Below are 16,976 nucleotides of genomic sequence, written 5' to 3'. Positions count from 1 at the left end.
ATAATCCACACTTGTGACTGGCTTAAATAATTTCCCCTTGTATCCCACTACAAGGACTCTTGACACCACTGTGGGAAAAATATTGCAAGCTTAACTGCACAAGACTCCTTTTACTTTAAACTTGCATTTTTTTTTCTCTCTGATGCCAAAGCCTCAACTTTCGCACCTTTCTGTCATCTTGAGTTCAATCAAAGCCCATGTGCAGTGATTAAAGTCGGCAAAAAAGCCATCCTGGCTGCTGCTCGTGCCTTCTTTACAGTGGCCGTGCTTCAAAATCAACAGCGGGATGGTGCTATCGCCGGAGGCATTGAGGATGCCTTCAGCGACTGCAGTCACCCCTTTGCCCCACTCCACACCGCACAGCAAGTATAAATGCTGTTGCTGGAGGAAGAGGTGTCATTATTTTTTGGCTCAAGGGTGGACTGAGGTTCCTCCTGTGTGAATGGGCCAGCAATTAGGTACAGTGCAGACCATCTTCATGCATAGTCAAAGGTCTGCCAGAGAGAAAGTACATTTGCTAAAAATGCCATTACAAAAACATTTGAAAGCTAGCACATGTGCAGTTGGTGCTGTTCCAGTGGTGTTGTGGAATCTGTCCTGCACACCTGCCCTGAATGACACCTGAAAAATAATTACATGTATGCTGTTTTACATTAGCTTGTTATAACGTTACTCTTCAGGAATGTACAGAGTTCCATCACTTGTACCGGAAAGAAGTGTGGGTATATGGAAGTGTTGGTCCATCCATGACATTTAGAATTATTTGAAGGGGATACCTTTTGGCACTTTTATTTAAACAATGTTTTTTTGCTCATCAAAGTGGGAATGTTGGTGTGGGGAATTCAGGAACCCAATTTCAACATCAAGGTATAGCACAGCCAGATGTAAAGTAAACAATGTGCCTCTGCAGCAACCCCAGAAGAGAACCCCACCACACCCATTTCCCTCTCCAACCATCCTGTGGCCCCTTTCACCAAGATTCCCAGATTACAGGCAGTTTTATGCTGTAGGTCTGTGCTCAGTCGGAACTGAAGTGAAAACTGCCCACAATCATTTCACTTGGGATTCTTGCACCTATCAGACAGTTGAAGCTTTCATCATATCATTCTGGATCAGATTGGTACCCAGGACCCAGAGGTGAATAGCCAGTATCTAATTCACTGTACCATCCATATCTCAAATTTGGTGTATTTTCAAACATGTTGGGGTTACTGCATTTCCATCTTTCAAGCTAAAATTAATTTATCCTGTATGGGTATTTTACATTTGGGGGATGAAAGCAGCTACAAGTGACTTGGGTGTTTTTTTGTATCAAATAAGAGAAGCTTAGTGGTGTCAACCTTGCCTCGGAGTCAGATGGTTGTGGGTTCAAGCCCCACTCTAGAGACATGTTGCAAATAATCTAGACCAACTCTTCAGTCCAGTACTGACAGCTTAGTATCAGTACAGTGCCTGAGGTTCCATCTTTCAGATGAGATCCCGTCTGTCCTCTTGGATTACTAATAGATCCGAAGGCACTATTCAAAGAAAAGCACTGGAGTTCAAATCTAGGCTTACACTGAGGGAGTGCTGGAGTGCTGCACCGTTGGAGGTGCCGTCTTTCGGATGAGACTGTTCTCAGATGGATGTAAAAGATCCCACGGCCACTACTTCGAAGAAGAGCAGGGGAGTTATCCCCAGTGTCCTGATCCATATTTATCCCTCAATCAGTATAACAAAAACAGATTATCTGGCTATTGTCACATTGCTATTCGTGGGAGCTTGCTATGCGTAAATTGGCTGCAGCGTTTCCCACATTACACAGTGACTGCACTCCAAAAATGCTTCATTGGCTGTAAAGCGTTTTGAGACGTCCGGTGGTCATGAATGGCACTATGAAATACATGCATGCATGTCTGTCTGTGTCTTTCTCTCTCTCTCTTTCATAGTCAAATGAACACAGTAGGCCCACTATGTTTTTACACCAATATGCAACAATGTTAGATAGCATTGAGCATGTATTACATTTACACAATCACAATTTGTGTGGTGATAAGAAGTGGTACTTTGCCTATTTTGAAATGCCTATTTCAGAATTTTCTCACCTGCCCCCTTATTACAAAGGCCTTTCTTCAAGAACAATTTAAACATTCAGATCACATATAACTTTACATGAGATGTAAATGTCTTCTTACAATTAAAGCAAGGTGGCATCTTCTATCTTCCAGCAAAGCAGCTTGTGCAATCAGTATTTTGTGATACCCAAGATATGCAAAACCTTTTAAAGGCTTTGAGCAAATCATGACCTGAGGATTTAAATATATGTCTCAAGTGCTACAGGTTTTAAATGGTCCTGTGATCTATTATTAATACCAATGGGCCTCTACACATTCTGAGATTGAATATTTCTGGTGTGGTAGTGCCAGAATGTCCTTAGAGCAGAAATGTTCATAAAGTTTTTTAATAGGTATTCATATCAGGAAGTGGGACATGTATGCCTAAGATTTGGAAGGTTGGTTAAGCAAGCTTAGTCATCGGATATTTGCAAGTCTTGGAGCACAACTCTCAGTGTCCTCTAATGAGGATTGTACTGAGAGCATTTGGCGTTTCCTCCTATTTAGGGCTCCATTGGAGTACCACGTGTTTGTGCTATAAATGTGCCATACCATGTTATCTCTGTCGCTGCTGCTTACCTGATTTCGTGTCTGGTTCCTGAGCTTGGAGAGACATTTGATGCATTAAAGCACCAATGCAACACTGGATGCACAGAAAAATGTGCTGTGGCGATTTAAGAGGGAGAACTCCGAGAAAGATGAAAAGGTTCAATCCTGTGCAAATTTAGGATGGCAAGAGGGCACAGGGACCAAAATGCTGACTGAACGTCTGTCATCAATGGTTGGCACGCATGCCATTTTGTCTGCCTGTGTTTCGCAGTCTCGATAGTACCATTGTGATCCAGCCTCGTCTCCAGGGCAAGTCTTATACCAATAGCACTTTTGATGAATCAGGTCAGTGCCAGTATAAGCTTGCATTGTGGCCCAAACCTTTCTCCTGCCTCCATCCCCCTCACCAATTAGAAAACCATTACTGCCAGTTGCCTCACCCCCAGTTGCTGCTGCAGCCTCTCTTTACAGCCCGTCATCCTTCCTCGCTGCTGTTCGGTCAGAAATAAGTCCACACATGCCCACTCACGCTTTAAATATTTAATCATTCACTGATATTTATGCACTAAACACAATACCATACTCAGCTACATAACTGGTAAGAGCCATTTAATCCTTTGCAGATTTGATTATTGACCTTGAATTATGACGGTGTCTGAACATATTTTCCGTAGGAAAAAAATAGGCATTGGCATGCGTATTGAGTGGTACAAAGAATTAAGAGAAAACTTGCATTAGTTTCTCTGTTCACAGAGGAAATTGTTTTCCAATGTATGATTGAAAGTTTCCATTTCCTGTCATTTGTGGGGTGCCAGCTTTCAAACGAGTAAAAGAGCTTTGAAACACTGCAAACAGTAGCTGCCTGTTTTAGTGTGTTTTTTTTAAAATGTTGATCAAAGCTATGAGCATTTTCAACAATTTCACTTCATGAGTTAATTGTTTTTTTTCTACATAAATGTATCCTTCCGATCTAATCAATCATCCAATCTAATCAATCACCACGCCTATAAACAGATTAATATGTGTTAGCAATGTATCAACAACATTACTGTGTTCAGTGTAAAACATTACATGTCATGCCATGTGTGATGTGTCAATAGCAATGGTGTAACATTGCTATTGGCTTTACTTTTAATTAACTGAACAGATGTGCCTGACCATACTGTAGCTGATAGCTCCCACCTACAAGGCAGCCACTGTTCCCACACACACATGAATTACCAATTAACCACTTGAAAAGACTGGACAATAAAGTTGCATGACAGGGCCTCAGTGAGAGCCACTCCACCTGCTGTACAATTAAGATCTCTCTCTTTCTCTCTTACATATTCTTATCTTCCAACACTAGCAAAAATTAGTTTTTTTTTAAATGACAAAACCTGTCCCTTGGCAGAGATAGCAGATACTACTGGAAGTCAGCTTGTACTGACTGGTGTGACTAGTTTACCCATTTCTGCCTCAATGGTTGCGATTGAGTTGACTTACACATATGCTATAAATGTTTTGAATCCCCATCTACATGTTCAGTAAGGGTACATTTACACGGTTAGTTTAGTGTTGGAGCTAAATTATTCCTACTTTGTGCTAACAGTACAGTGACAGTGTAAATCCAGAGTCAGGGCCCAACCTGTGCTGTAAATTCCGTGCAGTATCAAACCTGCTTTACACGGTTGAATTCAACCCCATGGGCACTTTGAAAATGTATTTTACCTTGATTTAACTATTTAGAGAGCTGGGATTTCCAACCCACCCCACCTCTCATTCTTGCTCTCTAAACATTAAAATAAATGCCTAAATATGGAAAGGAGCTCAGTGCATGCATGCACCCAGACATGGGCACAGCTCTGACTGAGGCCAGGACAGTTGTTCCAACCAGGTAGGAGCGAAGCAACATAAACAGGACTGTGCCTGGCTGGAACATGAACTGCAGACCAATACCTATAGTGTAGCACAGCCCAAGTATAACCCAGATGTTGCTCAAATTCATTGCTTGTGATCGGTGAGTTCTCTGTTTACCACTGGCAGTATAATCTTGCACATTTCCTGAAGTGTCCATTCACTGCAGTAGAGGAGTATATTTTCTTGCATGATCAAATTAATGTTTTCAGGAAACCTGTTGTCATTAGTTTAAAAAAGTGCATCAAAAATATTGTCATCTGTGCTGCTGTCAACATGACAATTTGATTGAGTACTTTCCCCTTCCCAGACTTTTTAAATTGTATTTGTCGATCCATTAAGAAGTAAAATAAAGTAACAGTTAGTATTGGCACACGTAGGGTTTTTTTGTTGCAAACTTGCACTGGTTTGCATCAGTCTCCCACAAAAATAACTTGAGGCATGAAACTTCTGAGGGAGCTCATCTTCTGTCCATAAAAAAGGCTGCGCAATATGCAAACGGCTTTCAAAGTAAATAAGTTTAGGGTGTGTGTATGTAGTGTTCATAACCCAGATGTTGCTCAAATTCATTGCAACTTTCCAAAGTATTGGCTCACACCATAACCATTTGACTGAATTAATTTACTTGCTCAACTTTGAAGTGGTGACCAGATCTAGTCATTTTGTGCAGACGTTGTTAATCAATTTCAGAGTTCCCTGTTTAGTTGCAACATGTGTTGAAATGTGTTATGAATATTGAGGTACAAGAATATCAAAATGTGCCTGGTTTGGGGGAGTGCATGAGCACTGTGCTGATTGAGCAATTAAAGAATTAGGCAGCCATCCAGAGAAAAGGCCTGATGGGAAGTGACAAAGTAAGTTGTTCATATTTGAGGCTTTGGGATCATTTGAGATGCATTGTAAACTGAGAATTTGTTTCACAGCTGTGTGTGTGGTAACTTAAGCTCTTGTTTACACGGGCAAATTTGAAGATTAATTAACTGAGTGCTTAAAGATTTTTCCAACTTTCAAGATGTGCAAGTAATCTTAGCAAAGCAGATTTGCTGTAAATGAGTAAAGATGAATGTTGTTAAGTATAATTAACTGCAATTATGGAATGAAAGAACATTTCTTTTCAAAGTTTTTTTGAAAATTATTGTTGTGATTTGGACTGGAACGAAATAGTTAGCAGCTCACGATGGGTGAATTCTATTTCTGCTTTGGATTTTGGATGTTCCCTGGGACGAGGGGAGAGAGAAACTTGGAACACAGTAGCAACACATGATGAACGCCGATCTGTGCTTACTGTCAAGTTTAAACAGTAATGTCTGCTTCATTTCCATTTGAATTCATGTGAAAGAAAGAACTTGCAGCTTCACAGCATTTTGAAATGCAATCGCTGTTGTAATGTAAGAAACACCGCAGCCAATTTACGCACAGCAAGCTCCCACACACAGCAATGAGATAATAACCAGATCATCTGTTTTTAATGATGTTGGTTGAGAACTCCCCAGTTCTTCTTTGAAATAGTGCCATAATGTCATATCAGTGAATGCTTAACATTCAAAATCAGGAGAATAACATTTATTCAAATCACTCCTCGTAATGCTCATTGCAACAACGCAGCCATTAAGCAGTCCACTTGTCAGCCAGTTACTATATCTAAGGCAGGACAACAAAATATTCACACCATCCTGCATATCTAAAGACCCAGATCTCCATACACAAATGTACAGTGACACATTTCACATACCTTGTATTCAATACAACAAAACTGCTCTAACTAGTAAACCCTAATAATCCAACTGCCAATTATATTAATCATATGCCTTTGTCTCTCACAAAAGTACATGTTCTTGTGAAGCAATCTTTGATGGGTAAGAAAGAGTTAAATCTGTAAGCCATGTTCGCTACTTTCAAATTGAAAATGTTGCATAAATTAATGTGAGCAACAATAATATAAATATCGGTTAGAACAATAGCAAAATAGACACTGAAACCAATTTAGAAACATAGGCCCCAAGTTTCCACATGATTTGCTCCTGATTTTTCGGAGCAACTGGTGTAGAACGGAGTATCTTAGAAATCGGAATTCTCGACATTTAGTTTGCTCCAGTTCTAGTCAGTTAGAACAGTTTCACTTTGGAACAGAATTTTTTTTTCAAAAGGGGGCGTGTCCAGCCACTTACACCTGATTTCAAAGTTTCGTGAGTGAAAACTTACTCCAAACTAACTTAGAATGGAGTAAGTGAAGATTTTTGTACGCTTGAAAAAACCTTGTCTACACTTTAGAAAATCAGGCTTAGGTTACAAATCAGGCGGAGGGAATGGTGGGGGGGGGGGGGGGGGGGTGTTTAAAGGGAAGTTTACAAACATTAAACACTTCAGTTTTACAAATAAAGAGCCATCATCAATAATAAATGATAAATACATCAATAAATCAACCAATAAATCAATCAAAAAAAATTAATAATTTTTTTTAAAAAAATCAATAAATAAAACATTTTCTACTTACCGACTGCAGCACCGGGAGCCCTCCAACAGCGTGCCCGTCCCCAGCACCAGATTTACAGGTAGGTGGCATTGGGTCGGGTCGGGGGGGGTGGTGGGTGGGTGGGAGGGAGGTCGGGTCGGGGGGAGGGAGGTCAGGTCGGATCCAGTCCGGAGGCGGTGGGGGGGGGGGCGGGTGTCGGGTCCGGTCCGGAGGGGGGGGGGGGGGGAGTGGGTGTCAGGTCCGGTCCGGGGGGGGGGGGGGGGGGGAGGGAGTGGGTGTCGGGTCCGGTCCGAGGGGGGGGTGGGGGGAGCGGGTATCGGGTCCGGTCCGAGGGTGGGGGGGGGAGTGGGTCTCGAGTCCAGTCCAGGGGGGGGGAGGGGGCAGCGGGTGTCGGGTCGGGTCCAGTCCGGGGGCGGGAAGCGGGAGTCGAGTCGGGTCGGGAGGAAGCAGGAGCTGGCCGTGGGAGGAGCCTTATTCACGCAGCCCCAATGAGGCCATTGGGCCAGGGCTAGGGGCTGCGTGCTTCGGGCCCCTCCCACACACTTTCGGGCGCCTGGAACTACTGCACTTGCGTGCCCACTGTAGCGCGCATGTGCAGAGGTCCCGGCACTGTTTTCGGCGCAGGGTCCTAGCTCCGCCCCTTACAGCTCCTGCTGCGCTGCGCTGAGGGCCAGAGGACCTGCAGGGAGGTGGAGAATATGGAGGGTTTTTTTAGGCGCACTTTGTGGCGCGAAAAACGGACGTCCAGGTCGGGACTGCGCCGTTCTAGGCGCGGCTCGAAACTTGTGCCCATAGAAAATAGGTGCAGGAGTAGGCCATTCGGCCCTTCGAGCCTGCACCATCATTCAATGAGTTCATGCAACTTCAGTACCCCATTCCTGCTTTCTCGCCATACCCCTTGATCCCCCTAGTAGTAAGGACTACATCTAACTCCTTTTTGAATATATTTAGTGAATTGGCCTCAACAACTTTCTATGGTAGAGAATTCCACAGGTTCACCACTCTCTTGGTGAAGAAGTTTCTCCTCATCTCGGTCCTAAATGGCTTACCCCTTATCCTTAGACTGTGACCCCTGGTTCTGGACTTCCCCAACATTGGGAACATTTAGAATTAGCCTGGGTAGAAAATACTGATTTATCTAAATTATTAATGCAATCTGTCCCTATTAATTTAAAGTGCTGTTTGCTTGGAAAAAAATTAAATGATCTAGTGTTTTGAAGTGTGGAATTTGTGATAAACCAACATGAGGCATTTTTTGTTGCATGATTTCAATTCAACTTCAGAAATTTAAGAGGCATAGATGAATGTGTGTCATTTTCATGCTAGAATATTTCAGTGATCATTTCTCCAGAACATATTTTTTTAGTAAGCAGATTGTAAAATTGGTTTCCAACTTTATGCAAGATCTTTACAATCAAACGTGACATGGCCCCTGAGAACAGGAGAAAATGGGAGTTTTCATATCACTTCTCAAATCTATAAACATGCTTTTAAATTAAGTGGTTGTGCTCCTTCGAATATTTAATTACTCAAAAGTTGTTTAAATCTTTAAAATCCAGCTTTATTTGACTTTCTGGCATTTGTTTTCCTTTGAGGCACAATTAAGTTTCAGGTTTTGTTGTAAAGAATGTTGCTGTTGAATACTGTGTTTTGATGTGGCATGCTAGTTTACTGCAGCGTGTGTGTGTTGGATAAATAACCAGCAATATCAGTGAGTGACCCAGTCGTTTTACACTACAGCTCAAAGTAAAAGATTATTTTGAACCTTGGGGCAACTCTTGGCTTTTAATAATTCCTCATTGACCATCGTGGCCTGCTTTCAAGTTAATGAACCTGGCATTCTAACCTTCCCATTCTTTGATCAGGGTGACAGCTGGAGGAAAAGTGAAGTCAGCCCTAGTCCTTGGTTCCAGCCAGGCAATGGAATGATTTCTCATCCAGCACAGCAGTCATCGCCTTGAGATACAGGTGCAGACAATTAATCGCCACCGTCTTTGACAACAGGTAGCTGGGAGGCAAATGGCTGAACTAGTGGACTGGAGTGAAGGAAATGTTTAAAAGAATGGTCCGATTCTGAAAATCCTGCCTTGGGCCAAAAGAGGAGTGTGTCTCCATATTTTTCTTTCAAGCACTGATTATTGCCTAACCTTTCGCCATCTATTGACGTGTAATTATACAGTACAATTGTTTGCTTTGGATTTTTTTCTCTTCCTCTCTCATTTTCTTTCTCTTTCTGTCACCCTCCCATACTCACTCCTGTTGTCAGTCCTAATTTTTCTCTGCATCCCCCGTGTTAAACACCTTCCCAAGAATGTGCACCCTTTCCCAGCCAACGGGACGAGGTGCGCTGAGAGTTTGGGTGGTGCCACTTGAACCATTGCCAAGAGAGGTGTACAATGTAAATGGAGGTTTTGTTTCCCTTGACGTTATTTCCCCCCGTGCTTTCTCACTGATGGTGAAGCAGTGCATGTCACTTGCAGCGTAGAATATTGTGATGCAGATTTATGCCCTACCTGTTTGGGACTGACAGGAGTTTAAAACAGTCTTTAAAATCTTTTCTAGACTACAACACTGTGAATCAATAAATGAAGAATACTGGATTATCTATGGTGAATTGTAGAGCTTACTAAATCTAAATTGATTGACCCGAGAGTGTTACAGAAAGAAAAGTATGACTTGCATTTATGTACTGCCTTTCACAATCTCAGGACATCTGAAAGCACTTTACAATAAATGAAATACTTTTGAAGTGCAGCCACTGTTATAATGTAGGAAACAAGGCAACCAATGTGAGCACCGTAAGATCCCAAAAACAGCAACGTGATAATGACCAGATAATCTCAATTGATATTAGCTGTGGGACAAATATTGGCCAGGATACTGGGGAGAATGCTCCTGCTCGTCGTCTAAATAGAGCCATGGGATCGTTTACATCTGCCTGATAGGGCAGACAGGGCCTCGGTTTAATGTCTTATTTGAAAGCTGGCACTTTCAGCAGTGCAGCGCTCCCTCAGTACTGGCACTGGGAGTGTCAGCCTAGATTTTGTGATGCTGTCCCTGGAGTGGAACTTGAACCCACAACCTTCTGTTTTGGAGGCAAGAGTACAACCTCTGAGCCACGGCTGAAAGGATAGCTTGTGTTGGATCAGGATGGAAATTGCATCCTGGTGCACGGGAAGGAGTGCTGGTTTATGAGCTTTTGTTAATTAGAATTAAAGAAATGTGCACCAATCACAGGATGTTTTAATCCTATAACAAAATTGTCAGTGAATCAAAGTGTTGAAAAAAGCTGAGAATCTGAGGCCTTTGGAAGCAGACTTTTACACCCAGTTTGAATCCAGCCCATAATGATGAGATGGGAGTCTGTCTCTGTACCCATTTGTAAGGGGTCGTAAGTGAACTAATAATTGTATTGCTGAATCCAAGAAGGCAGCAGCACCAACAGGACCTTCTGTATTGTCTGTGGATTGCTATTTTGTGCTGGTTATCAGAACCCTGCCTAATGGTTTACACTTTTTTTTTAATAATTATGAAAGATGGGCATTTTGCAACCTGAAATGAAAATTTACCGTTTACAAACTGATAGGTGTCGGAAAATATTGTCACTGTCCTGTGCAAGTAATTGATGGGAATTGATCGGGTAGGTGGAGAGAAACTTTTTCCGCTGCTGGGGGAGTTTAGGACAAGGGGACATGAACTTAAAATCAGAGCCAGGCCATTCAGTATAGGAGTTAGGAAGCACTTCTTCACACAAAAGGTGGTCGAAGTGTGGAACTCGCTCTCTCACAAAAAGCAGTAGATGTTAGCTCAATGAATAATTTTAAATTTGAGATAGAGTTTTGCTAGACAAGGGTATAAATGGATATGGATCCATGATCTCATTGAATGGTGGGTCAGGCTCAAGGCTGAATGGCCTGTTCCTGTTCCTAATATTACAGACTCAAGGGGCTGAATGGCCTCCTCCTGTTCCAGTGCAAGTCAGAAGTCTTGGATTTTTACAAGTATTAACTTGCAATTTATTTAAAATGGTCTTAGTTTCTATTGGAGTTTTCAAAAGCTTTTCTGTCTTCATGGAATTCACTGCAGGAGTTGCTGCCTCCTGGTGTTAAAAATCTGGGGTACTTAGTTTAAAAGTTTTCACAATGCAAAATATTTTTAAGTTCTCTTTTTCAGTACTTGCTACACATACAGGAAAGGGGATGGGACTTGGGGGCTTACTGAAAACTAGACTCTTGTTGTGTGGGTAACTGGTCATTTTTCGTGTAATCCATTGTCTTTTTGTCAGCTTATTTGTTCAGGAAAATGAGGACAATATTAAATGTGGCCTTGTTGTTTAGGGGTGCTCCATCACATGGTCTGCTGTACAGTAATGGTGTGGCTGGCAGTTCGTCAATTCAGTTTTGACGTGAGTTTGTCTGTGCATATTGAAGCCGTGAATGGGGCTGGGAAAGGCTTTCATTGTGTTGGTGTAACTTATAATTACAGAGCCGAGAACATTAAATGGAGGATCCTGCACTGTCTGTGTGCTGCAGTCTGTTATTTAGAGTGGAGGGAGGAGGGTTTCAAACTCATTGTCGAGTTTGTGGGACCCACGTGCCCCACAATTTCAAACCTCTATAGAAATTGCAGGGTTGGTGTGCATCTGAAATAAATCAGCAATATTTAATGCAGGTGTGTGCTTTGAAGCTTTCTATTGTAAATCCATTTATTACAAAGAAAGAACTTGAATTTATATAGCACCTTTCATGTCCTCAGGACCACCGCCCCCCCATGCCCCAAAGCTCTCCACAGGCAATAAAGTAATTTTGACTTTTGAAGTGTAGTTACTGTAAGGAAACATGGTCGCCAAATTACACCCGGCAAGATCCCACAAAGTGATTAAATAAATGACCATATAACCTGTTTTAGCAGTGTTGGTTGCGGGATTAATGTTGGCCAGGACATGCACAAAAAACTCCTGCTCTTCTTTTAAATCGTGCCTTTTACATTCACTTGAGCAGGCAACTGGGGCTTCAGTTTAATATCTCGTGTGACAGACTTCTTCGAAACTGCAATGAAATTTCAGACATGGCTCCTTCTGAGCACTATTTGTATGTGAACACTAATTGAATTCTCATTTAATTAAACTTGTGGGTTACATCTTGCCTTCAGTGATTTTTGCCCCATTTGGGGAAGGTGGCTAGGATTATGTCATGATTTACCACCCTCCCTATGCTATTCATATACAGGATAACAATTATTTTTACCCCTACAGCTTGCAATCTGGCAATGATGCGTGCACTTGAATGTTTTATGTTCTTTGTTTCCAGTGAAACGTCCTGGACTTGGTTGCCGAGAGCTGGTGTTTCGGAACTTGTCCAAAGTTTTGCCAGCTGTTAGCCGAGACATTACTGACTGGGTTCCTGCGACACGGGTTAAAGCATCCCAGCTCCTGATTGTGCTGCTGCTCCATGCTGAGGATCACATCACGCAGCACATGGAGCTGCTGCTCAGTACTTTGTATCGGTCGTGTTCCGACGAGGAGACGCCCGTGGTTCAGAACGTATGTATCGCGTGAGCGATATTTCAGTTAACATCAATGAGCATTTAATACTGAGACCTCTAAAAGGCTACTGATCCTTTCACTAATGTTTAAGTAATAAAACTCCAAGCTTTTCAAAAGTTAGCCTTTAAATGCACATAACGTAGCTGCAGAAGTTAAATTCAGTAAAACGTCCAGTGATAAATCTTGTCATGTGAAACTGGGGAAAATGCCCAAAAGGGTACTACAACAACAACTTGAATTTATATAGCACCTTTAACGTCCCAAGACACTTCACAGGAGCATTATTAAAGAGATATTTGGCCTGGAAATTCCGGTCGGCGGCTTCCCGCGGGCAATTTTTTTGAGGATGTTTCCAGTAAAGTAGACAAGGGAGAACCAGTTGATGTGGTATATTTGGACTTTCAGAAGGCTTTCGACAAGGTCCCACACAAGAGATTAATGTGCAAAGTTAAAGCACATGGGATTGGGGGTAGTGTGCTGACGTGGATTGAGAACTGATTGTCAGACAGGAAGCAAAGAGTAGGAGTAAATGGGTACTTTTCAGAATGGCAGGCAGTGACTAGTGGGGTACCGCAAGGTTCTGTGCTGGGGCCCCAGCTGTTTACATTGTACATTAATGATTTAGACGAGGGGATTAAATGTAGTATCTCCAAATTTGTGGATGACACTAAGTTGGGTGACAGTGTGAGCTGCGAGGAGGATGCTATGAGGCTGCAGAGTGACTTGGATAGTTAGGTGAGTGGGCAAATGCATGGCAGATGAAGTATAATGTGGATAAATGTGAAGTTATCCACTTTGGTGGTAAAAACAGAGAGACAGACTATTATCTGAATGGTGACAGATTAGGAAAAGGGGAGGTGCAACGAGACCTGGGTGTCATGGTACATCAGTCATTGAAGGTTGGCATGCAGGTACAGCAGGCGGTTAAGAAAGCAAATGGCATGTTGGCCTTCATAGCGAGGGGATTTGAGTACAGGGGCAGGGAGGTGTTGCTACAGTTGTACAGGGCCTTGGTGAGGCCACACCTGGAGTATTGTGTACAGTTTTGGTCTCCTAACTTGAGGAAGGACATTCTTGCTATTGAGGGAGTGCAGCGAAGGTTCACCAGACTGATTCCCGGGATGGTGGGACTGACCTATCAAGAAAGACTGGATCAACTGGGCTTGGAGTTCAGAAGCATGAGAAACGTTTAAAATTCTGACGGGTTTGGACAGGTTGGATGCAGGAAGAATGTTCCCAATGTTGGGGAAATCCAGAACCAGGGGACACAGTCTAAGGATAAGGGGTAAGCCATTTAGGACCGAGATGAGGAGAAACTTCTTCACCCAGAGAGTGGTGAACCTGTGGAATTCTCTACCACAGAAAGTTGTTGAGGCCAATTCACTAAATATATTCAAAAAGGAGTTAGATGAAGTCCTTACTACTCGGGGGATCAAGGGGTATGGTGAGAAAGCAGGAATGGGGTACTGAAATTGCATGTTCAGCCATGAACTCATTGAATGGCGGTGCAGGCTAGAAGAGCTGAATGGCCTACTCCTGCACCTATTTTCTATGTTTCTATGACCGGAGAACTTTTACGAAAGTATCTGGCGGTCGAGGAGGTGCCCTGGATTCCGTTGAGGAGTCCTTCTCTTCCCGCGCTGCAAAGCGCGCTCCTGTCCGGAGGGTTCCCACGCAGAAGGTGCAGTCACGTGTGACTGCTCAGCCAATCAGGTACAGTATTCCATAGGTTTCCATTAATAGCACCGAGAACTCGTATCTACCAGTTCTCAGTGCTATTAATGGGGGAAAAAACACACACAATAATAAAAAAATAAAAAACAGACCACACGTATTTAAAATTAATTGAAATTAAAGTTATTAATGTCGTCATAAATACATATTCCAATTTAAAAAATTTTTTTTTAAGTTTTTAAAATTCTGGTTAAAAATAAACTTACTGTAGTGGGGAGGGTTTTTAAACAATAAAATATGTTTTTGTAATTTTATTTTATCATGTTTTAGTGTGTTTTAAAACATTTGTGCCTGTAAAAGTAGACTAAGTGCCTGCTTTTATCAGGCGCAAGATTTTTGAGGACATTTGCTGGGCAAGATATGCATAAATCCTGCAATCTTGCCCGTACAAATGTCCTTGCACCTGATCTGCAGATGATCTGTCAAGCTGGTTTTCAGCGTATGTGCATTGCGTGCTGAAAACCAGCTTTTCCGATGCCATCCCGGGTCCTTAGAAAGTTTGTACAGGCCCGGGATGTTGGAATTTCTGGGCCATTAAGTCAGGAGAGGTAGCTTTTAAGGAGCATCTTAAAAGAGGTGGGGAGTTTAGGGAGGGAATTCTAGAGCTTGGGGCTTTGGTGACTGAAGACACGGCCACTACGAGTGGGGCAAAGGAAATCGGGGACACTGATCCACAATATGTTTGGAAATTACTCCATTTTAGTTTCAGATGAATTGTTCTGCCTGAAACATGAACTCAATTTTACATTTCAATTGCTGAGCGATCTGCCTTGCATTTTCTGTTTTATTTCTACTTTTTGAAAAAAAAAATCAGTTCCGTTTTGTTTGATTTTGGTGCTTTTTGTTTATTGCAGTCTTGAAGGATTGATTTTTGGTACAAAAATGTTGTCGTTCTGGAGCAAAGGACTAGAAGCTCTCATGATATGTAGGAAATGTGGAGCTTTGATCCAGTGCTAGTTTTGAAAATGCTGTTGCTGCTTTGTTCACAGTGACGGCTGTTAGACAATAAATGCTACCAGACGGAAACATTTTAGTTTCCAAGAGCAGCTTCCCAATCACAAGATTGTGCATTTATTTCCCAGGGCCGCATGTCACTCTGGCTGCCTTAGTTAGGTGAGTTCAGCAGCCACATTACTGGACGGAATGGTACATGGGGAATGAGTTGTTCCAACTTAACCAGGAACAGCTTCTGTACAATGATCCTGGGGCGGGGGGGATTCCTGTAGACTAGTTCATGGTGGACTTGCAGATCTGTTGCCATGTTTTGCTTTTTCAGAGCATCCCGTGTTGCCATGTTTGCATTCCGTTGCATGCTGAGCTGCCCTGCACATTATTGCAACAGCTCATACTGTTCTTGGCTGTGGTTCCAAGGGGGATGATCCTGTCTAAATTGATTGTTTGCACTTTTTTTGAGTACGCAATAACAAACCTATTACTGAAAAGAAGTAGTGTTTCTCCTAAATGTTTAATTTGATGGAGGCAGTCCTATCCACCCCCCTTCTCTAAAATACTGAACAAAGTGCATTCAGAGTAATCCTATTGTACAAAACACATTTGATTTCAATCTGTACAAAATACTGCTGTAAATAAATGAGCAGTAATCATGTTTATATATTCAACACGGTTTTCACTTGAAGAAGTAGTATGTTCTTCTTATACTAGCTGGTTAGCCCAGTAGCACTGAGGTATCGTTGAAAAGAGATTGCTAGCCAGGCCGATTGGATGAAGGTTTTCTCTTCTATCATTGTTAAAGCAACAACATGTCATTTATTGTTTTAAAGCAGAAGCGACTTTCATCTCTTGGGTTACTTGTGTAATGTGTTTTCATGTTTTTGAGAATTATTCTACTAGTTACTCAATCATAAGCACATCTTAACACACACGCACACTAATTTTGACAAATGTGACCACATTGAAATTAAATGTGCTTTTTATTGCTTCGAGAAACTAAGCAATTTTTTTCTGCTATCAGTATAAATTCTACACCAGCCTCTACAATCAGAAATAATTGATTAGCCATATAGTTTGAAAGACATTTTTGGACCGCACTATTTAAAATCTTGCATTATACACTACATTAAATTGTAACAGCCTATTTTTAGTCAAATATGAAAAATTGTTAGGTGCTCGTAAATGATTTTGTGACATTTGCAGTGCAATATTTATATTAAGCAGATCGGCTATTTTCCCGAATTAGGCTTTAAAACACTCCAGCTTGTGGTGATAAAGTTTTCCAGTTGCATCCCGTGACTTGACATCTGTCATTCCACCTTTTAGTCTGTGAAAGCAGCAGAGCTGATTGGAACCTTTGTGAATCCTGAGGTCTCTTTGAAATTGATTCTGACAGCGCTCGGGAAATGCGCCTGCACTGCTCACCTGATGATGCTGTGCGCGGTCATAAAAGGCAGCTCTGAGCAAGTCCTACACCCACATCTGATCAGAATTGGAACAACCCTAGCTCTTCCCGACACATGCCAAGTATCTGAAAAGGTAAATGTTGAAATAAATAAAGATTTGATGCCTAGATATGTTCCAATGTATTTTTCTCAAAGTTTCATATTCTTCTGACAAAAGCAAAATATTGCACATGCTGGAAATCTGAAATAAAAACAGAAAAAGCTGGAAATACTCAGCAGGTCAGGCAGCATCTGTGGAGCAAGAAACAAAGTTAACATTTCAGGTCGAT

The 16,976-nt window shown here is 42.0% G+C and overlaps 1 protein-coding gene across 2 annotated transcripts in view; it reads left to right on the top strand.

The window, feature by feature from the left end:
- The window catches only part of LOC139280937 (dynein axonemal assembly factor 5-like), a 111,692-nt gene that overhangs the window by 40,236 nt on the left and 54,480 nt on the right, over window positions 1-16,976 (top strand). For both annotated transcript variants that reach the window (XM_070900750.1, XM_070900751.1), the window contains exons 5-6: window positions 12,321-12,553; window positions 16,568-16,780. In XM_070900750.1, coding sequence (XP_070756851.1) covers window positions 12,321-12,553; window positions 16,568-16,780 — 446 coding nt within the window. The remainder of the gene's footprint in view (window positions 1-12,320; window positions 12,554-16,567; window positions 16,781-16,976) is intronic.

Source organism: Pristiophorus japonicus, chromosome 15 (assembly GCF_044704955.1).
Source record: "Pristiophorus japonicus isolate sPriJap1 chromosome 15, sPriJap1.hap1, whole genome shotgun sequence".
NCBI lineage: Eukaryota > Metazoa > Chordata > Chondrichthyes > Pristiophoridae > Pristiophorus > Pristiophorus japonicus.
Note: the sequence above shows the minus strand (reverse complement) of the source record. Positions and strands in the feature narration are given on the sequence as shown.